This window comes from Aplidium turbinatum, chromosome 7 (genome assembly GCF_918807975.1).
Source record: "Aplidium turbinatum chromosome 7, kaAplTurb1.1, whole genome shotgun sequence".
Taxonomy (NCBI): Eukaryota; Metazoa; Chordata; class Ascidiacea; order Aplousobranchia; family Polyclinidae; genus Aplidium; species Aplidium turbinatum.
Window position 1 is genome coordinate 14,524,144 of NC_137478.1, and position 23,045 is coordinate 14,547,188.

At 41.9% G+C, this 23,045-nt stretch overlaps 2 protein-coding genes across 2 annotated transcripts; both read left to right on the plus strand.

Annotated features, from left to right (window-relative positions):
* The first annotated feature begins 7,555 nt into the window (after window positions 1-7,555).
* Window positions 7,556-8,839, plus strand: LOC145773766 (uncharacterized). The gene has a single exon (XM_082584896.1). The coding sequence runs from the start codon at window positions 7,556-7,558 to the stop codon at window positions 8,837-8,839; it is 1,284 nt and encodes a 427-aa protein (XP_082441022.1).
* Window positions 8,840-9,443: 604 nt separating this feature from the next.
* LOC145773767 (uncharacterized) lies at window positions 9,444-11,144 on the plus strand. Its single transcript, XM_082584897.1, has one exon. The coding sequence runs from the start codon at window positions 9,444-9,446 to the stop codon at window positions 11,142-11,144; it is 1,701 nt and encodes a 566-aa protein (XP_082441023.1).
* Window positions 11,145-23,045: the final 11,901 nt, after the last annotated feature.

The window sequence follows — 23,045 nt, forward strand, 5'->3', positions numbered from 1 at the left end:
TTTGAAGAAAGCCACAAGTTTCCCATTGGATAGTTCTGCTCTACGTGATTTTCATCACATTGAAGGGGGAGTTAGAAAACGCAGCATTGCACTCCATTGATGAAAATGTGCCATTTGTTGTAGAATGTGATGCATCGGATGTTGCTGTTTCTACGACACTGAACCAAGGGAATCGTCCCGTAGCTTTCATGGCAAGGTAATTACATGGAAGCGAGCTTCATTATCCTGCGATCGAGAAGGAAGCAACAGCGATAATCGAAGCAGTGCGCAATGGGAACTATCTTCTTGCCCGCCAACACGTTACATTGATCACTGACCAACATTCAGTGGCATTCATGCTTGACAATCGTAAACGTATGAAGATAAAGAACAAGATACAATGTTGGAGGTTAGAATTGGCTTCTTTCAGTTAGTCTATTAACTATCGCCCCGGAGAGGGAGAACGTGGGTCCAGACACTCTTTCTCGAGCATTCTATGCGACGGTACCTGATTCAAAGTTCCTGAAATTCACAAAGGACTGTTCCACCCGGGAGTAACGAAGAATTTACATTTTGTACGTAGTGTACACAAGTTTTTGCCGTGCACGGACATTTTGCCGAAAGGACATTTTGCCGAAGACATTTTGCCGAAAGACATTTTGCCGAAAGGACATTTTGCCGAAAGACATTTTGCCGATGGACAGATTTGCCGAAAGGACTAAGGTTGTGAACGATAGACTAAAACACACTGTGGAGAATATCGATACATATAACCCGAAAAGGAGATTTGGCAAAATGTCCATTCAGCAAAATGTCTTTCGGCAAAATGTCCTTTCGGCAAAATGTCCGGGTACCAGTTTTTGCCTGTTTGATACTTAATCGCTCTTTAATTTGGGCTAGGCTATCTCTGAGTATTGACTTATTTTTAAACACTTGGTATTAATTAGTGTTAGTGAATAATGAATGGAAAATTAGTCAATGGAAATTGAGCTCACACCTCTTCACTGAACAGAACAGTGTTCATTCATCAGAACTACGTTGGCGTGGTCTTAATTGCACTACTCATAAGTACAAGGGTTAACAAAGACAATTAGCTTACAATTATTTTGTTCCTAACCTACGACGTACAGTTATGAATCTTTAGATTCAGTGATGAGTCACCTGCGTGACAAATATTTGCCGCATTTGTTTGTATTCCTGTACAATTTAGCACACGTTGCTGGTGACAAACATTGCTAGTTAGCTGTATGTAGCTCATGCTTGACAAACGTTTGTTACCTTTGTAATACTATTCATTGATATTTGGTAATGATATATTCTATCTAAAAATAGACTCTCCAGTGAAATAGAATCGCACAAAAGGGTAGGACTAAATAGAACAGTAAAGCCTTTATATAGTCTATGCATCATTGTCCAATGTTAAAAGGGCTAGTTTCAATTTTCTGTTTGTTTGTTACCGTACCAGTAAAGTCAATAAAAAACGCACAAAATATATGGGTTTATTATAGCGCATAAGCTAACATAGTCAAGCAACAAAATTAATAAGAAGTGTTGTTTGTCAACTTACCTTAACTTCATCTTTAAACACGGTTCCCATTGTAAATAAAATGGCTAGAAATACAAAATACTCAATTGTTGGGTTGTATGAAATATTAAGATACGCTTTCAAACAATTCAAATGCTTTATGTGTAAACTTAAAAGGCCTTAGCTGCAAAATATGTTAACAAAATAGTCACAATAAAAAGGAAAGTACTAGTAAATTATAATACCTGTAGCTTACTATAAAATAAAGCTGTACAAAAAAAACTTGCTGAAACTAAGCTCAAAATTATTGTTGTTGTTTCGTTTGACACTATATCATTGTTTCCCAAACTTTTTTTAATAGCGCCCCCCCCCCCCCCCTGGTAAACGAACAGAGTATCAAAAGCCCCCTTCAACAAAGAAATTAAAACTAAAGTTACTTTAAATTCGTTTACAAACTTAAACTCTAATGAGACAGATGAGGTTGGTGCAATGTCATCATCCTCTTGATATCAGGTTCCAGTTTGGATAGGAACAATCTTAAGTCTCCCTATCTAACTATGTCAAGACGGTTTCTGTTGTTACCCAGAAGCGTTGTCACGGCACTGAAAGCAAGCTCCACCAAGCATGAACTGAGAAAGGCTATGATAAAAACTTTGACCCGATTTCACACGTGAGGGTATTTCTCTTTGATTTGGTTCTATAGCCAGAACGATTGATACGAGATATTGAATTTCGGTTTGAGTGCAAAATCGCTTTGCATTGTTATCAGTTCCTTCTCAAGAATTCCATGTTCGGAAATATCACAGAATCGGTCGATTATCCAGTCAGAGATTTCTAACTGGAATACATCCTGGAACCGAACTCCCATGTACTTCTTGAAGATGATTGCTGTACGTCTCTACATCAACATCAGATACGCCTCTGTCACTGGTATCAAGTTGGTGCAAGCTTGAGATTTCGAAAAATTCTCGTCTGCTAAATTTCGCTGATGCACGAGCTTTTTAAACCCAGAGAGTGCCGATTTCACCCTGATTAGATTTAGTTCGTTACCCTGAAGGGATATAATCAGTTCATTAAATTTGGAAAATATGTCTGACAAGTAGGCGATATCATTTCTCCTAACCAGGTCGTCATTCGCTAAGCCAGGGTCACAACTCTGTAGAAATTCCACGGCAGTTTCAAACAGCGAATAAAATCGTACAAGGCAATTTCCTTCGGAAAGCCATCGTGTTTCGGTATGGAGTAGTAAGCGCTTAAAAGATCGGATTTGCGCAATCGCAGTGCTTCAAAGTAAGTCATGCGTGACGACCTCAACAAACTGGTTAGGTACTGCGAAGCGACGTTGACAACATAATTGCCACATTATCTGCCACAGAGCTCTTATAGTCACCGTCTTCTTTTGTATTTCTTTGAAGCGATACATGACAAAAATGCTTTGCAAATTATCCCCCAATTTTCTCCAGCGGTTTCCCAAAATTTGGACTTGCAACTACAGTAGAAAAGTAATGGTTGTTTCTCGCTATGTCTTGTCTATAATACGAGTATAGCCTACGATCAATAGTCGGCTGCATAGCCGAGTGGTGAGAGCCCTGGAACGGCAATTGAAAGGGCGCTGGTTCGACACCGCTTAAGAGCATGTGGCTGTGTCTTTGGCAGGACACTTAAAGGCATGCCTGAAGGTGGACACGAAGATTGGCTTCCTTGCCTTCCCGTTCACTTAATCTAAATCTTCAACCACCGGGTGTAAGCCTGGATACGACGACAGTAGTTCACGTCCGGAAAAAAGAATAAGTGGAGGTACAGCTAACAGCTGAATCAAAGAGTTATTCACAAAAACAGTGCACCTTCGATACTCGTCAATCTTTATTTCTGATTTATGGCGCATAATGATCAGTTTTTACGTGTAGAAACATAACAAGCAGAAGCCAACAAGCACACTTTGTTTGATTGTGCAGCAAACTTGTTTGGGGGCCGTGTTGGGCAGGCTGTTTGGTCGCTGTCACAATCATTTAAGCTGTGCCTTGTCGAATAATTCATTTTATGTTGCGTTGATTGTATGTAGTTATGGCTATTTTTTGGTATTTAAATGAAACACTTGCGGTCTCTTAAAACTACTTAGCGGTCACCCAAACCAAACCTTAAAAAATCCTGACCCTAGGTATGGCAATACTTGTCAAGTATACCCTTATTTAACCTATTTTGTCCTGTCTGACACTAACCTTTCGCTATAACATTGTAAAGGTTGGTGATAAACGCAACGCCAAATCTTCCACTTTTGGCAAAAGTAAAGTATTATTGTTATCATATCTCAAACTTATGATGTGATAATAAAAATTTGAGTTCAGATTTGGATTCAACATCCCAAAATTACCCCAAATCAGTTTTCAAAGTCCAAACCACAGAAAAAAAATATTTTTTTATAGACCGGTGTTCCGGCGGGTCATTTGCCCTCTGGATTAGAATTGAAATTGTGATGAAAATTTGTTGACATTGAATTTGCGTTGTTTCTGTGTCCCGCGTGACGTGGCTGGCCTGGCTGCCAAGAGATTTCACAACTGATTGTCGCTTTTTGCCGCGTGCCGGGAGCCCTTGTTTCTGGTCACAGTTTTGCCTTTGTGTTGGGTTCAGTATTTAGTAAAGCAAGCTAGAGAAATGTGTGATTTGGATTTAGTTAAATCGTTAAGAATTGAGTGAGTACAAAATTTCAGCTTTTATCCCAACTCACTGAATCAAGTCATACGCAATAAATAAAAATACCAGAAACGATTGCAAGCATGATTAAGGCAGGAAGAGGAGGGATTGTAGGAACGCATTGAGCCCCTACTCTCGAACCAAAAATAAAAGCTGAGAATTGGACAACTTAAGTAAAGAACAACAAAGTATCTAAATTACGAAATAAAAGAACCAACAAAATTGACACAATTGAAAGAAAAAGAACTAAAGGACTAACTTAAAGACTAACAAATTTAAATTTCAGCCAAGGAAGACTTCAGAAGGGGTGGTCAGCACTTTCCTGCAACGAAAGGACTTTAATGAACTTTGGTTGTGCTGTAAACTAGAACTCTACTGTAGCCTAATTGTGTATAATAATTTGTTCTAAATACTGTATTGTTTGTCAAGAGGCTTGCGTCACCGTAATTCAACGAGCGGTAAGTTCCTAATTAATGTTGGTTACGCTCTCCATTACGTTACGTGTGTCGCTATTACTGTGTGTAGGCTATAGTATACAGTAGTGTAAATTTTTAAATTTGATAAATGGAAGGTGACGGTGGCCATCCGGTGTCTCGTGCGTTTCCCGTTGGCAGTGGGACAGGGGGCGCTGCGTCTGGGAGTGGTGCGACGGAACACCCGGGCGTTGGGCAGGTGTATCCTCAGGGGGTTCATGGCAGCCTTACCCATGCTGATTTCACTGCAGAAGCTGTGCTCAGGGACGTCAGACATAAAAAAAAGAGATGTGCTGCAGGGGGTTGGAGAATTAAGGAGAGGTCTCCCCATGGTACAGGATGAAGCGTCGCTAGAGCGGGGCTTGGTTGATATGGCGGAGTTAGAGGGCAACTTTGGAGAACTGTTTGAACTTGCGAATAAACTAAAGGATAGCACTATGATATCTGAAGCTACAGAACAGGTCAGGTCAGAGATTGAGGAATTGAGACTGACTATAAAACAGAAGCAAATCTCCAGAGTAGATACAAAATTAGGTACAATAAAAGGAAAATCAACCACCAGTGCCTCGAGTAGTCGATCGCGCCGTTCAAAAGAAGAAGAGATTGAAATCCGGCTCGAAATGGGGAAGTTGCGGTGGGAAAAACAGATGCGGGTGAACAAAGCCAAAGCAGAGGAAGCCAGAGCCAAAGCCAAAGCCGAAGCAGAGGAAGCCGAAGCCAGAGCCGAAATTGAAATGCAGATCAAGGCAGCCGAACTGAGAGCAAGGCAAAGTAAGCTTGAGTTGTTTTCACAATGTGGATCGGACCAAGGGTCGGAGCGCGGGCAACGACGGCCTACGGCCAGTAGTCTCGGAGTCACCGACTACATCCCTACAGCGATAGAAAAGGTCCAGAGGTGGGACGCTGACATTGTAAATCCGCCTGGGACATCCCATGACACTCATGGGGCCGCTAGCATAGATGCCCAACCTAAACAGAGCAAGGCTAAACAGGAGAATTTAATGGAACCGCCACATAGAGAAACTCCCCTAAGAAAGCTCTTTCCAGGGAACGCCCTCACAAACAAGTATAGAACGTGGACTAAAGATAATTTTTTTGGCAAAACCGCCCGGGGGGACTCATGGGACCGCTGAAAGAGAACCTCATTATGATTATCAACGTGATTTTTATAGAGAGAAGGTTGTGAAACCGTCACAAACATGCCCCTTAACTGTAAGGAAAGATCTTAAAAGTGAGAGCCGTAATTTACCACTAGTTAAAAATGATGGCCGTGAAACTAGACATGTTATGACATCCCCGCCAGGGCTTAATGCAAACAAAGGTGCTGAGGATCAACAAAACTGGTTCTATAAATATCATAATTGTCGCACTTTCTATGACAGGGCCGCATTGATCAACTATGATGGCAACAACATGCCATTTATATTTTTTAAAAACCGTATCGTTCACTAATGGAGAGTTGCCCATTTGAAGATTTGAGGGAAATCGGCTGACTTTGCTACAGGCAGCATACGTACGTAGCGTCGCGCAAACCATTTCAAACTTAGCATCGGATACTTCTGGTTGGAGCGAAAAGGAAAGGATCGATATGTCGCAGCGCTTTGGCGTTAGAGGCGGATTTCTCGCGGAGCCGCAGATTCGGCGGATACGGCATTGCAATAAATTATCTGGGATGTCATCATCCTCAATAAAGGAATTCAAAGACGAACTGGCTCAGTGTACCCTCTTCGCTAGGGCGTATAACCAGCGTCATCAGCTAGAAGGACGTTTTGTACTAGACTTGGCAGGTCGATTACCTGGATATGCGAAAAAAGACTTTTTGTACTATCTGAAAGAGCAATATGGTAGCACCGAGGAACCAAGCTTCCAAAGCCTAATAGATTTTGTAAATTGCGAAGAGACGTGTCGCTCTACGGACTTTGCCATACGCTTAATGGAGGAAGTCGTTGCTAGAAAAGATACAAAACGGTCGGCAAGTAATAATCACATTATGCGTATTCGTCAAACCTCAGCACAGCCTGTCAGAAATGTCACCCAAGGTAGCAGTCGCGGGTCTGGCTCCAGTTCTGGGAGCCGAGAAGAAACGTTTGGTAGCCGCTCTTTTGAGGGTACGAGGAAGGACATACTCTGTATCTATTGTGAGAGTAGGAATAAGCAAGAGCGTCACAGACTACCCAATTGTCCTGAGTTCCTAAGCTTGACGCCGTCGCGACGCCGGGATGTCATCGCCACAACTGGTCGTTGTCTAAACTGCCTACGTCTTGGACACGAAGCAAAAAACTGCACCCAATCATGTAATTGTAGGCGCTGCGGCGAACATTTCCTATTTAAGCACTATTATCTACTGCACGACGCCTATGTGAATCCTCAATGAACATCGGGCAATGGCAATGGTCTTAGAACGGCACCTGCCGTCACTAATCGTAGCGTAAGCATCACTCATAAGAAGGCAGTGTTTAATCGTGTCACGGCTGCGCGGGTCATAAACCCATCAAATGGAGAGACCACTCTGGTTTACTGTCAACACGACCCAGGCTCTCAGCTCACATTTGTTTCAAGCCGATTGGTTAAATAATTGTATCTAAAAGCTGCGGATAATGTCTCTTTCCGCATGGACACTCTAGCAGGCAAACAAGAAATACACTCTGATCTGGTTAAATTTAATATCCAATCCTTAGTTGCTGACGAACTGTATGGTGATGTGGAAGCAGTAGTAAATGCACCTTGGAGTGACCATGTCGAAACATTGCGCAACATCAAGACTTAAATAGGTTTTCACATTTCGATAATGTTGAATTGATTTCGTTACTTAACAAAATGTTCGGTCGATATTCTAATCGGAAATGACCATGCTTACTTGATGCGAGTACTAGAAGAACGTGTTGGCATGACTCGGGAAGAGCCCCATGCTATTTTAACCCCACTGGGCTGGCTGGCTAGTGGAGGTCGAGGTTCTATGATCTCTGGTGATTCTAAAGTACGTCGTGTTGCCATTAATGGTAGCGTCGCTGAGGAGTCACTTAGTCTTGACAGTTTTGATGCGCAGGAGATTGAAATCAGTCGTTTAAAACATGTAATAAAGGATTTAACTCTAACAGATGAAACGATAAAACTGTCCCGCAATGATGTCATAGCACAAAAATTTGTTGAGACACAACTGAAAGTTGAAGAAGGGAGATTTGAAATGCCCGTACCGTTAAAAACCGACTTTGAATTACCGGATAACCACTCTTTGGCTCTTGATCGTGTTCTGAGCTTACGACGAAAGGCTTTAAAGCAATCTGATGTTCGATTATTCTTAGTAGACACGATGACTGAAATGCAGTCCAGTGAGTACATTGAGCCGGTAAAAGACGACGACTCATCGGCATGTGTATGGTACTTACCATATTTTGTGACATCCCAAGCAAAAAAGCTAGTGGTATATGACGGAAAATCTGAGTTTAAGGGTAGGTGTGTTAATGATGTGATTTTGTCGGGCCCAGACATATTAAACCCTTTAACACAAGTTCTGGCTCGCTTTAGATTGGGAAAGTTTGGCCTAATGGCAGACCAAACCAACTGCTTCTTCCAGATTCAATTACCAATGGAACAACGCGACTTGTTCCGTTTGCTATGGTTTGAGAATAATGATATCGAAAAGGGCAAAGTAATTCCGTTTAGATTTTGTGTACACCCTTGGAAAATTAAAAGCAGTCCATACATCGCCTGCTTAGCCATTCAAAAAATGATTGAACAAAACTCCACTGGAGCCAGTGACCTGACCCTGAGTACCATTCGAAAAAATATGTATATGAACGATCTGATATTCTCTGGAAATAGCCTTGATGAGGTCAGTGAGATTGCAAAAGAAGCCATTGACTTGTTCGATAGCCGAGGCTTTAGTTTGGTGAAATGGAGTGCCAACAAAGGGGCGTTGGATGTTTTTTCCAACTTCAAAAAGGAGACGTTAGCTTCTTCCTTTCGCGATGTCGACCTTGAAAAAGACGATACAGACTTACCAGTAGCAAAAACTTTAGGTTGCGTGTGGCAAACTGAGTCAGATTCATTATTCATTAAGACAGTGCTCTCTTCGACCTTTGGAGAAGTACACACGTCGCTCAATGTTAAGCCAACTTGGCCAAAATTTCGATCCACTGGGCTTCGGCGCGCCGTTCTTCCTAAAAGCTAGGTTAATTCTGCAGCGTTCAACTATTGAAGGTCTTGATTGGGACACCGAAGTGCCACCCGACTACATAAAAGAATGAAAGTCGTGGCTTCATCCATTAGATTTGCGGAAAGAATTTTCTATACCTAGATGGTATTTTGTAAACACCGAGCCGTGTTGCGCAGATGATATCGTATATCAGTTACAAGGATTCAATGATGCTTCCAATCACTCATTTGCTTCCGTGGTGTATATACGTAGGCTGTGTGTCGGAGTCCCTTGTGTATCCTTCGTTTTTGGCAAAAGTAGGGTTCTCCTCAAGCATCAAAGTGCATGGCCGATTGCCAGAAAGGAGCTTGTAGCCGCGCTTAATATTACGGAGCTGTTAAACCAGGCAGCTAATGCACTACACCTGCCTGATCTTAGAAAACATTTCTGGTGTGACTCGAATACTGTCCTTCAGTGGATCAGAAACCCTGATTTACGATTATGCAAGTTTATTACTCGTAGGTTAAATCGTATTTTACTCTTGTCAGAGGTGAGCGAATGGCATTACTGTCCGACACATCTCAACTCGGCAGACGTTGAAACCAGACCGAACGCCATCACCAAAACAGGTTCCAGAGAGATGTGGTTGAGCGGTCCATCTTTTCTCATGCAGGAAGGCGAGGTCCCAACGGTGAATGGAGCAGATGCTGCTATTCGTAAAATGGAACTGTCGCCGGAGATAACGGTAAGAGAAAATGCAACTGGCTCCATTAGCAAGATGATCGAAACCGCACCTACTTTGTACGTGTTGAATAAGAGAGCCGCCTATCTTGTAGCTTTCACGGAGGTATCTAAATGCAAGAAACATAGGTATGTAAAACCAAAGTTAAATGCATCTTATCTAGAGGACGCTTTAAATAGGGTTGTTTCCTACGTACAGAAAGTGGTGTATAGAGATTTGTTAAGTTGTGACGGTCTGCCAGAGTCGATCGATGTGGTAACAAAACGTCTTGCTTCGAGCGAAGCTGGCGCTGATAAACAGTGCCTGAAAGAGTTGCGCTCTCTAAAAAAGTTTCGTCCTTGTGTGGACACACGGGGGAGACTTCGTATTGAAGGTCGTTTGAGTAAGTCTCCCGAAATAACTGTCGATGCGAAGGATCCTCTTATTTTGCCTTCGAGGCACGCATTGACACGGCTAGTTGTTCTTGATGCTCATTGTGATAGCTATCACTGTGGTGTGCAACAGACACTGTTATCTACTCACCAACGTTTTTGGATTGCAAATGGTAATTCCTCGGTGAAACATTATTTGCATGACTGCGCTCCATGTGCCTTAGAGAAAGCAAAGCCTATCAGGCAGCTTATGTCGGATCTACCATTACCACGAACCACGGCCTATAACAAACCCTTCTTCAACAGTGGCGTAGATTATTTTGGTCCAATGACGTTTGTGGAAGAAAGAAGCCAAAAGAAAGCATGGGGATTGTTATTTACCTGCCTTGCGAGTAGAGCAATCCATGTGGAACTTGTGACGTCACTATCTTACAGTGAATTTGTTTTCGCATTTACCAGATTTGTAGACTTATTGCGTGGATCTATACGTAACATGTACTCAGATAACGGGACCACATTTCAAGCGGCAGCTAAAAGACTACCAGAAATTTTGGAGTCTCCTGAAATTCAAACTTCTTTGCGAAAAAATGGAATTAACTGGGAGTTCATTCCTCCGTATGCCCCTGCCCAGGGAGGGGCCTGGGAAGCAATGGTCAAGCAATTCAAAATTGCCTTTTCCCACGTCATTGGGACCTCATCACGGAAACCCAACTTTGTTGAACTTCTTACATTTACGGGTTGTGCCACAAGAATAGTCAACGAAAGACCTTTAGTCCCTGTCTTTGATGACCCTAAGGATTCTACTGTTATCACCCCAGCCGCACTCCTTAACCCATTCTTGAGCCCATTTTCATCAGTAGGAAATCCTCATGACCGAGATAAGTTACGGAGAGACTATAGGTATAACCTGGCTCTATCTCACAGTTTCTGGGAGAAATGGATCTCTTTCTATTTACCTTCCCTGCAGGGTAGAAAAAAGTGGGCCAGTTTGGGGGAAAACCTACAACCTGGCCAATTAGTGGTGGTTGGTTCTCCAGAAGATATAACTAAGAGAGGGAGGTACCGTCTGGGGAGAATCAATGAGGTCATCCCCCAAATTAGGAATGGAAAACCAATTGTCAGGCGCGTCAGGGTGGCAGTCTCAGTGGTGGATGAGGCATCGGGTGAGGTCAAAGTGGATCTGGTCCTAAGGGATATATCGTGCGTTGCTCCCGTGGGGAATGCTTGACTGCGTTCTGGACCCGGCCCCGCCCTGGTCTGTTGTTAGTGGGTGTCGTAGAGGCATCTGTACCACCCTTGCCTTTCATTTAAATTTGTAGTATATTGTAGATATGTACCGCGCAAATCTGTTTCTAACCTGCGTATTTCTATGTGTCATCCGCAGGGCCCCAATGTGCGTAACTCAACAACATGTCCTAGTAACGTATGCTCTACAGCGATCTCAGTAATCGGCCTCATTATAAGTAGCTAGTTAATTACTGTGTAATGCATTTGATTTGTTTGCTATTGTGTGTTTCATGGTTCATGGTTTCATGTGTTTTCATGGAAATGATGTAAATACTAATCGTGTAAGTATTCGCCAGCGATCTCAGTGATTTGCGTCATCATACGTAGGGCGTAAGCTATCTAGTTAGTTACTGTGTAGTGTGTTTAATTTGGCTACTGTGTGTCTCATGATACTAATGTATATATTAATTAATCGTGTAAGTATTCGCTAGGTTTTTGTGGTCAAGGTGTTCGAGTGCCTTGCACTGTTATACAAGAATAGTCACCATTTTTTGTGTAGCTTTGATGTAGCCTATATACTTTCTGTGTATTGCATGTCGGGCATCGACCCTTCTACTTCAACTTTATTTTTTAATTATGTGCCATAATTAGGGACCGCAATGTTCCGGCGGGTCATTTGCCCTCTGGATTAGAATTGAAATTGTGATGAAAATTTGTTGACATTGAATTTGCGTTGTTTCTGTGTCCCGCGTGACGTGGCTTGCCTGGCTGCCAAGAGATTTCACAACTGATTGTCGCTTTTTGCCGCGTGCCGCGTGCCGGGAGCCGTTGTTTCTGGTCACAGTTTTGCCTTTGTGTTGGGTTCAGTATTTAGTAAAGCAAGCTAGAGAAATGTGTGATTTGGATTTAGTTAAATCGTTAAGAATTAAGTGTGTACAAAATTTCAGCTTTTATCCCAACTCACTGAATCAAGTCATACGCAATAAATAGAAATACCAGAAACGATTGCAAGCATGAGGCAGGAAGAGGAGGGATTGTAGGAACGCATTGAGCCACTACTCTCGTAACCAACCAGTGGTAATTAATTACACGTTTCGATTACAAAAGTTAGGAAATAATGTTTCAGCAATTTTGTTCATCAAAAGATTTTTACCGTTTGATTTTATTAAAGACATGTAGAATCGCACTTTCTAAAAATTAGGTTGGATCGTGGAAGTATCTTTTGAACCCCAAATAGCGGCTCAACAAAAGTCTTGATATCATGTGTGTAACTTACCAAACGTTGGACTAAACATTTTTGAAATTCTAATTACACAACAACAAAAAGTGTCAATTACAATCACAAATAATTACTTATACCTTTGATCTTCAAGAACATGGTGAATAGTTATAAATAGTTATCATGAATAAGTTTAAAAAAAATGGCAAGAATTCTTCTTCGTCGTATGAGCTTTCTTCCGGACTATATGTTAGGGGTTGAAGTCATCAGCCAATCGACAGTCTCATCATCCAGGGCCTTCAGTCCAAGCGTTCCATGTGGTAGTTGATGGATTGGGCAGTCATGGACGACATGGTCTACTGTTTGATCTGTGGCACCACACTCGCATCCCGGTGAGGGAGCCAGGCCCCATCTGCACATGTCTGAACGAAAGCGACCGACGCCGGTTCGTAGGCGGTTAAGCCGGAACCACGCAAGTCTTGCGAGGGACATTCCCGGAGGGTGGGGATCGACGTCGGGTAGGAAATCACGGAGTCGGGAGGTGTTGTTTTGTCACTCCGTGTTCCATGTGTAGTTCGTCCAGTGTGCCGCACTTATTCCAAGATCTTCAACGTTGTTCAGAAGCTGTCGTGCGGCGGGCGCAAAAAGGCGTCTTGATTTCAGTCGCTGCTGTTCTCCAGGTAGGCGCTGGAATGTACTGTGGAGGAGGTGGTTGGGGTCCAGTGCGCGACGAGCAAGTGAAATCATGGCTCCTTTACGGCGAAGCTCAGCAGGTTGGATGCCTGCAAGGATGGAAAGGCATTCCGTTGGAGTGGGACGCAGGCATCCAGTCACAGTGCGTAATGCGTCGTTGATGGCGGTGTCAATGTGGCGGGTGTAAGAGCTGCGGCACCACACTGGTGCGCAGTACTCGGCGGTAGAATGGACGAGGGCCAAGGTAGCTGTGCGAAGGGTTTTCGCGCCAGCTCCCAGCCGGAACCCGCCAGCAAAAAGTGCAACGCGCGCAGATAGTTTTTTGCGCAGTGACTCCAGGTGTCGTCGGTACGTGGGTGACCTGTCCAGGGTTACGCCGAGGTAAGTGGGTTCGGCGCAGTGCCCAGCTAACATACCCTAATCGGGCCGGTATAGGGCCAATGCGGTGTTGTATCGAGTCCCTTTATTGGCACGATACAGTAATCTATACAGGCCCGGTAAGAAAGTGCAAACAAGTTCTATACTGGGCCGATACAGTATTACTACAGTTGCCGGCACGATGCCATTACCCAACCGGTATTTGTACCTTTAACATACCCTAATCGGGCCGGTAAAGGGCCAATGCGGTGTTATATCGAGTCCCTTTATTGGCACGATACAGTAATCTATACAGGCCCGGTAAGAAAGTGCAAACAAGTTCTATACTGGACCGATACAGTATTACTACAGTTGCCGGCACGATGCCATTACCCAACCGGTATTTGTACCTTTAACATACCCTAATCCGGCCGGTATAGGGCCAATGCAGTGTTATATCGAGTCCCTTTATTGGCACGATACAGTAATCTATACAGGCCCGGAACGAAAGTGCAAACAAGTTCTATACTGGTGGTCACTGCGGTAAACCATAATCTCTTCGTGGGAAAATTGTAACGTAAGATTCCCAAATCCGTTTGTCTGCATGCAATGACCGAACAAGAAACACGCCTTTGAAACGTTTATTCAAATTGTATTTCTGTAAAAATTAGCCCGCGGCTATCGAAATCGAGATGCAACGCCGTACACCTCTAAAAACTGTCACTACAGAACAGATTAATTGGATAAAAGACGGAACTTTTGTCCAGCTAGCAAGCACTAAGCCAACAGTTAAATGTGCGGCCAACTTTCAAGCAACCATTTCACGAATGAATCAGAAAATTTTGTGATAACTCAAAGGCACGTCAGCAGTCAGTGTGACGCAATAATGAAAGACAATTATGAAGTCATCCAAACACCTGCTCCAGAGGCTGATGCAATATTTCATGTTTAAACAGGTTTCAAACTGAAACAGGTTTAAACAGGTTTAAACAGGTTTGACACAAGTCCATGAACGATGGTGCAACTTTGGCACACTTTCTAGCAACTTCCATGACGTAATATTCAGTAGACTTGAACGGTTTTTATATGACGTTTGATTAGGTGAACAATTGTCTGGAACATAGCGGCCCCTAGTTATGACAGTCTGACATGGCATAACTAGAAAAGAATTGACGACAATTGTGAGCCAATGAATAAAAACACATGATAGCCTACACAAATTGTTTGAATCACTCACGTTTAAGTTAATACGTAAATACAAAGGGCATGCAAAGAATGAACAGCAATAAGAATAAACACGACGATACATGAAATTGGTACCATAGGTACACGCTAAATTGACGCTATATACAATGGTTGCGATAATAACCGACTGTTCTGGGCTCAGACAAGTATCGGCCACCGCAGACAAAACCAGGCTCAAACCCTAACACTTAGGTGTTCTTTACGGGGGCGAGGCACGAAATATCCCTCAACACATAGTCTACTTTCACTTTCCCCGTACTCTCATCATAGTTGCAGACGGCAACTTTGGCTCTACGAACCACAGGCTTCCTTTTCCTAATTTGTGGAACTACCTCATGCACCCTCCCAAGTTGATACTTCCCACGTTTACCAATGTCTTGGAGAGAACCCACCACTACAAGTTGACCAGGCTCCAAATTCTCGGCCATTTTCAGCCATTTTTTCCGGCCCTGAAGACCTGGCAAGTAAAAATCGATCCATTTGCTTCAAAACTGCTGAGAAAGTGACAAACTGAACCGATAATCCCTTCTTAGTTGGTCACGATCATGTGGTTGCCCAACAGCACAGTATGGGTCTAAGTATGGGGTCAAAAGTGAGGCAGGGGTGATGACAGTAAAATCCCTAGGGTCGTCACTCAAAGGAACCAAAGGGCGTTCGTTCACGATCCGAACGGCACTGCTGGTGTACGTAAGCAGTTCAATAAAATTGGGCTTACGAATTGAAGAGTCCAAAATGTGAAAAAAGTACTTAGTCATGTCAGCCATGAAACCAAATCTTTCAAGCCGAAATCTGGCCAAGAGATCTGCCAGAGGGTTTAACAAGTCAGGACCCGAAAACATTACATCATTAACACAAGTTCCTCGAAATTCAGACTTGCCGTCGTAAACAATGCGCTTTTTTAAATGTGACGTCACAAAGTATGGTAAATACCATTCAAATCCCTTGGCATTTCCTGCTTCACCAGCACGCTCAATATAGCCATTAGATTTAAGATCTTTCATGGTGTCAGTAAGGAAATCACGAAGTTCAGGTTGTTTTAAAGCCTTCTTCCTTAAAGCAGCAGCTCTATCTGACGCCAACACAAAATTGTTAGGTAGATCAATATCTTCCTTCAACGGTACAGGTATCTCAAATCGACCATCTTTCAACTCAATATTCGGTTCGACAAGTTCTCTAGCCAAAATATCATTGCGAGACAATTCACAGGTTTCATTTTGCAAAGTCAAGTCCTGAATGACTTTATTCAGGTCTGCTATTTCCATATCACGAGACTCAATTTTACGTTGAAAGCTAGAGATGACATCCGACTCTGAAGACGTTTGCACTCTGCACACTTTAGCAACGCTTTCAACTAAGGGTGACTTACCACCACAAGCCAACCAACCGAGAGGAGTGAGTAAAGCATGCGGTTCACTACGATTCTCACCAACACGCTCTTCTTTTGCCCACATCAAATAAGCGTTGTCGTTGCCAATCAGTACATCTACAGTACTGCAATCATTCAAATGAAACATATTCACGTCATGAAAATTACGAAAACCACTTAAATCCTGCTTATGGGGTAAAGTGTTAACATCGTCAGCCCAAGCTGGGTTAACCACCGAAGTTATATCACAAAACAGTTCATTCGTCTCTAACGACTGAATGTTGAGTTTAAAGGGGTATTAAAGGAAAAACCTGACTTGGCGATTTTCCACGTTCTTTGTGTTTAACATGCTACCATAAAACGATTTTCAATAAAATTTTGCCCCATTGCGGTCTGACCACCATTGTGCGCGTGCTTTTGTCAGAGCTTTCAAAACGAGATTGGCCTGAGCAACGAAGCGTGCGACTGTAAAGAACGTCATAAAGTCTACGTCATAAAGTCTAGCAATCAACCGATCACGCAATAATTGTTACTGCGGGCGATTTGACTGTAGGCTATGTATGTATTTACATCAAAACAGCACATTTTAACATCAAAACAGCAGACAGTTTGCTCAAAACATCAGATTGGTAACGTGGCTTTTGTTATTGCAGGACTTTATGACGTATTCTTGAGCTGTGTTTGCACGTTTTGGTCATTTTGAAAAAAATGAAAATAAATGAAACACTGGACTTTGGGCCTTGCCAGCGCCATTGAAAACAAATTTTTTTGGGTAATTGTTTTTGAAATGTATTCTTGAATGTTCAGTTTACTCATTTTAATGCTTAATTCCGGTTTAAAATTTTCCTTTAGTATGCCTTTAACAATGTTAGCACAAGTAGGTTTCTGACCAGCCAGAGTATCCATTTTAAACGACGCTTTGTCATACGGTTTAACGCCAAGCTCGCACACCAAATCACTTGACACAAAGGTCAACTGCGAACCAGGATCATGCTGACAATACACCAACTTCGATTTGCCAGTCATTGGATTCAAAACACGAGCAGCAGTAATGCGGTTAAAAGCTGCTTTAACATTTCCAATCTTAACATTACGCACAGGAACTCTGGCACCAGCATCATCTTTACCGACCGAATCCAGAGAATCACGTGACGTCACATAAAAATCATGCAGAAGAAAATAGTGTTTCCTATCGTTGTTAGGACTACACTTACGACAGTTGTTTGCATGAACGCAATCCCTAACCATATGCTGGCGCAAACAATTCAAGCATTTGCCAGCTTTCACAATGACACCTCTCCGATCTTTAGGTGTCAAGCGCAAAAATTTTTTACAATTAGACAAAAAATGATATTCAACTTGACCACGTGACGAACAATAAAAACATGCCGGTATGTCACTACGTCTGGCCACACCACCGCGCGGTGCGCCAACAGCAGTCGAGTACTGCGAACTCCCTGACATCACATTATCATGGGGTTTTACCGACGTCTGCTTAACCGGACAAGAAGGCAATTTTCCTTTGCCAAACTTCTTAAAATGCTGCGACTCACCAGAGTCGCCCATTAGCATAATGCTAAAATCAGTCGACTTGCGCGTTTCCTCCCGTACTACAAATTCAAACAAACTCTGAAAAGTAGGCTCATCAGTACCACCATACTGATCACCTAAAAAGTCAAGATAACGCTGTTTAGCGTCAAACGGGAGTCGCTTAGCCAAATCCAAAACAAAACGTCCTTCCAATTTGTCACGCTGACCATAAGCTTGCGCGTAAAGCAAACACTGCGACAATTCATCTTTAAACTCTTTCAGATCACTGGAAGAGGTCGAAGTCAATTTGCTACCATAGCGATACTTTCTAATTTCTGGTTCGGCAAAAAGACCTCCACGAACTCCAAAACGCTGGGACAAGCGAGCTAACGACATTTCTATTCTGTCTTCCTCTGACAAGCCAGGAGTGTCGGAAACCAAATTAGCAATCGTTTGCGCAGCTGTTCTAACACAAGCTGCTTGTAACAAAGTTAAACGAGTTCCCTTAAAGGGCGAAGCTGCCATCAAGGCCGTAACACGATTTTTAAAGAAAATAAATGGCATGTTATTACCATCGTAACCAATCAAGGCCGCCTTATCGAAGAACGTCCTACTATTTTGGTATTCAAAAAAGCAATCCTGCTGTTGAGAACTCGATTTAGCGGGAGAAGACAAGCTATATCCCTTAAGGGGCTGAGGGGGCTCAGTCACATGCACAGCCCGATCATGCTCTTTACACAAATTAAAATCAGGAGACGCGATACGCCTCTCGCAACCACCAAAATTACGTGTAGCTGGGCGATCAACAACTAGCGGCGCAGAAAACTTTGAAGGGGGCAAAGCATTACTGCTAATGGCGGCCCCGTGACCTGTACGCTCTGGGGGAGGAGTTCGGTTGTAATTCACAGACCTTGGCTCTACAGCCTTCGGAAGACCCTTAGCCGCGGCCCCGAGACCTCCTGAAACAGCTTGAAAACGTGTGGATTGTACTGGTCCACTTACGGATTGAACAGGCGTCTGGAAAAGGTTATGTAAATTAAACTGCGATTGATGTTCATTTCCTGGAATGGCTAGAAGAGCCCGTCTTAGAACTACGCCGGGAGCCCAACTCTGAACGATATTCAGCTAGAACTACCTCTTTACGTTGTTCATCCCTCAACTGAGCGTCTTTGAGTGCGAACTCAGCAGCTCTTGCTTCGGCTCTCGCGGCGGCCTAAGCAGCTCTCGCTTCCGCCTCAGCTCTCGCGGCAGCCTCTGCTCGTGCGGCCTCAGCTCTCGCGGCAGCCTCAGCACGTATGGCCTCAGCTCTCGCCATGGCCTCAGCAGCTCTTGCTTCGGCCTCGGCTTGGATCTGGAGCTCCTCTCGTCTTAGCTGTAGGTTAATTTGTGCAACTATCCGAGACGAACTCCTAGACATCCTAGTGCTTACATTTGATGCGCTATCCTCAGGGTGTATGTCAGCATCCAACATATCTGAGAACTCACTTTCTTTTTGTTCGAAGTTATTTTTTAACGAGTTAAATTCGGGATCTACCCTATCACGAAGTTCTGCCAAGATTGCAGAGTTAAAAATTTTAGTCAAAAGAGCATGGAAATGCCGTAAATCCTCTTCCAAAGTAGAGAACTTAGATCTAAAAATTAACAGTTCCTGCTTATCACTCAAAGAACCTAGGGCTACAGAAAGTTCCCCAATTTGAGTCAAAATATCCCGTCTAAGATGCCGGGCCTCTCGAACTGACTTAGCCTCATCGTTACTGGGTCCGTCCCCAGAATGGCCTGCCCGACCGCAAAGAACATCATCAGGTTTAAACTCAGTCGAGTCGACGGCGGTCGAGTCCCTGTCGCCACCGAGTGTAGACATATTAAATGTTGGGACTAAATTTTACAATTAAAAAATTAAGTTACACAAACACACAAATTTAAGTTATAAAAAACTTAACTGTAAAGATCGTAAAAAATACAAAAAAAAAGAATTTAAATGCACGATACCGTAGCTGTACGAGTATGAAGTCCTAAAGTCCACAAAACTTGCTTGGATTCTTCCACTTGAATCTTCAAGCACAGATGGATTGCCTTTAATCTTCTTTCTTGCCAATGATTGTCGAGTTATTTTTCTTCAGTACCAAACTGAGAAGAAATGTCTTTACTTTTCTTTGCTTCTGTAAGAGTGTAGACTACCAACCAACAAATCTTCTTTGATTATTTCTTGTACTTCTAAGTAGTTCTTCTGCACTAGCTGACAACAAAAACGTCTTTTATTTTTCATGGTCACAGGGGTAAACCATAATCTCTTCGTGGGAAAATTGTAACGTAAGATTCCCAAATCCGTTCGTCTGCATGCAATGACCGAACAAGAAACACGCCTTTGAAACGTTTATTCAAATTGTATTTCTGTAAAAATTAGCCCGCGGCTATCGAAATCGAGATGCAACGCCGTACACCTCTAAAAACTGTCACTACAGAACAGATTAATTGGATAAAAGACGGAACTTTTGTCCAGCTAGCAAGCACTAAGCCAACAGTTAAATGTGCGGCCAACTTTCAAGCAACCATTTCACGAATGAATCAGAAAATTTTGTGATAACTCAAAGGCACGTCAGCAGTCAGTGTGACGCAATAATGAAAGACAATTATGAAGTCATCCAAACACCTGCTCCAGAGGCTGATGCAATATTTCATGTTTAAACAGGTTTCAAACTGAAACAGGTTTAAACAGGTTTGACACAAGTCCATGAACGATGGTGCAACTTTGGCACACTTTCTAGCAACTTCCATGACGTAATATTCAGTAGACTTGAACGGTTTTTATATGACGTTTGATTAGGTGAACAATTGTCTGGAACAACTGGACCGATACAATATTACTACAGTTATTACCCAACCGGTATTTGTACCTTTACCATACCCTAATCGGGCCGGCATAGGGCCAATGCAGTGTTATTTCGGGTCCCTTTGTGGTAAAAGGGAGTATAAACTGTACCTTTGTGGTACGAATCGAAGATAAGGTTTTTTGGTCTGAACTTTGTGGTACGAACTTGTAAGAACGGATTTTATGACGTAATGATATAAGAATCGTCGGTACGAACTTGTAAGAACGGATGTTATGACGTAACCACCGGTAAGAACTCTAAGAACGAACTTGGTATCGAACCCTCCAACCTAGTACGGGTTCTGCACGAACGAGTGATGCTAATAGGCAATGTATTAAATCTAAAATTCCAAAACAAAGCTTCGTACCTAAACTTTTCATCAAATTTTCCTATAATTCAACTGATGATCCACTGGGATGCACGGTGTGACAAAACATTTTAAATAAAGTAAACAATATCACACCAAATCAGAAGAATCGGTTTATTTAAATACAGAGCTTTCGCCACACAAGTGTGGCTTCATAACATTAACATTAGAGAATAAACAAAGAGGATAAACATTAGAGAATAAACAATCTTATCACTCTTTTACTGACGATCTTTTTACTAACTACTTTTTAGACCTTCTTGTTTTGTCTATTTTCCTAATTCTCTCGTTTTAGATTTAGATGTTCTTTTCTTTCACTAATTGATTTAAACATTTCAATACGTTTTTTTCTTTACTACTCCCTTGTTCATTTTTAATTCATTTCTAATATAAAGTTTTCATTATGACATCATTATTGAAATGCATTTTTACTTTTAACCTATCGTTGCTATGCCAATGTCATTGCATCTCAACATTCTTAGAATTTAGTTCTGTTTAAATTAGCGGTTCAGTTTGTTTGCATCTCAACATTCTTTGAATTAACAGTTCAGTTTGTTTTCATTCCTAGCTATCACGATAATAAATAGTGTAGGCTATGTCATCGTTAGAAGTCAGACAAGTCAGACAAATGATAGGAGCTACAATACGTAGAAACTAGTTTTAGAGTTAAAAGTTCTCTCCAATTACAATTTTAATAGATTTGAATTTTTACATGTTGATTATCATCTTATTATCTAGTGTATTGACCTAAAGTCTTATAGTTATGTATAATATTTGATCTTTTCTATTTCTTTACTATATTATCTACTTTTTTAACACTTTCATTAAATTTTATAACCATCTTAATAGTATATCATTCTTTATTATTGTTGCAGTTTATACTGATGAAGCCACACTTGTGTGGCGAAAGCTCTGTATTTAAATAAACCGATTCTTCTGATTTGGTGTGATATTGTTTACTTTATTAAATCTAAGTACGAACCTTCGTTAGAAACTACATACTTACTATTTTATAACTTGGTTTACTTATAAAAAGCAACAAATAAATATTTCTTCATTTGTGGTCTGTAAAGAGTGATTTTTTTAAGTAATCTTCAACAGTTCGGTGGGATGGCGCAGTGGATAAGGAGCTCGCTTTCCAATCATGCAATCCTGGTTCGACTCCCGGCTTAAGCTGGTTGTTGAAAAACACCGCTCACCTCTACCCAGGGTGTAACAAATTGGGTGGGCGTAGTTGCTGAAGGAAAGGCGGCTGAGAGAAAGGAACTGGCCACCCTACTCTCGTTCATGCCGAAGGCTTAGTCTAATGAGAACCTTATCTTCTTGTTCCCTGAGGCTTGAATCAAGTATGGGACTCACCTTTACCTTTTTTTACAACAGTTCAGTGTTCGATTCCCATGACTGAGGTTTTTTTTTAATCAATTTGACTAATGATAATGTGGTCTGTGTTCGATTCCCACGCCTGTTGCTTGTTTTTTTTAAATCGATTTTACTAATGATAATGTGCTCTATGTTCAATTCCCATGTCTGATGTTTTCTTTTTTTAAATCGATTTTATTCATGATAATGTGCTCTGTGTTCAATTCCCATGTCTGATGTTTTCTTTTTTTAAATCGATTTTATTCATGATAATGTGCTCTGTGTTCGATTCCCATGTCTAAGTTTTTTTTTTAAAGCAATAAAAATCTAAAATTTTATATGTTAGATGTCCTGTTATTCAGTTGGTGTGCATACATAATCACAGTGGTTGCAATGACTACAAGATATGTAAAAGACTTTGAAACATAACCAACTTATTTTTATTAATGCACAGAGCAACTTTTTACCCTGAAATTAAAACGATGTGATATTGAAACAAGCAAGTGAATCTAAAAAACAAGCCCAAAACAGCCAAATCAACACAAAAACAAGCCCAATAATTTGCAACCAAGCTGTAGCTACAGTGTACAATGTTGCCTTTACCAAACTGTACTGTGCCAATATCGGCTGTACTGTGCCAACACCTTACCAAGCTGTACTGTACCATTGCAACACCGAATTGCCATTATAAACTGTAGGCCTACAGGTTTGCCTTTACCACAATCTCTTTTACCATTACCATAAATCTCTTTTCAATAAAAGCAACTTGCTACAAATCGAAGACATGTTTTTAATAGAAGTATGCAAGTTTGTTTATAAAAGCAATAAAGGACATCTACCAGCAATTTTGTTTGAGTACTTTCGTCCTAGTAAGGAAACTCATAACTATAATACCA

Bases quoted from the DNA above. Each gene is read 5' to 3' on its own strand.
- LOC145773766 (XM_082584896.1), top strand. From the start codon at position 7,556: ATGACTCGGGAAGAGCCCCATGCTATTTTAACCCCACTGGGCTGGCTG.
- LOC145773767 (XM_082584897.1), top strand. From the start codon at position 9,444: ATGTGGTTGAGCGGTCCATCTTTTCTCATGCAGGAAGGCGAGGTCCCA.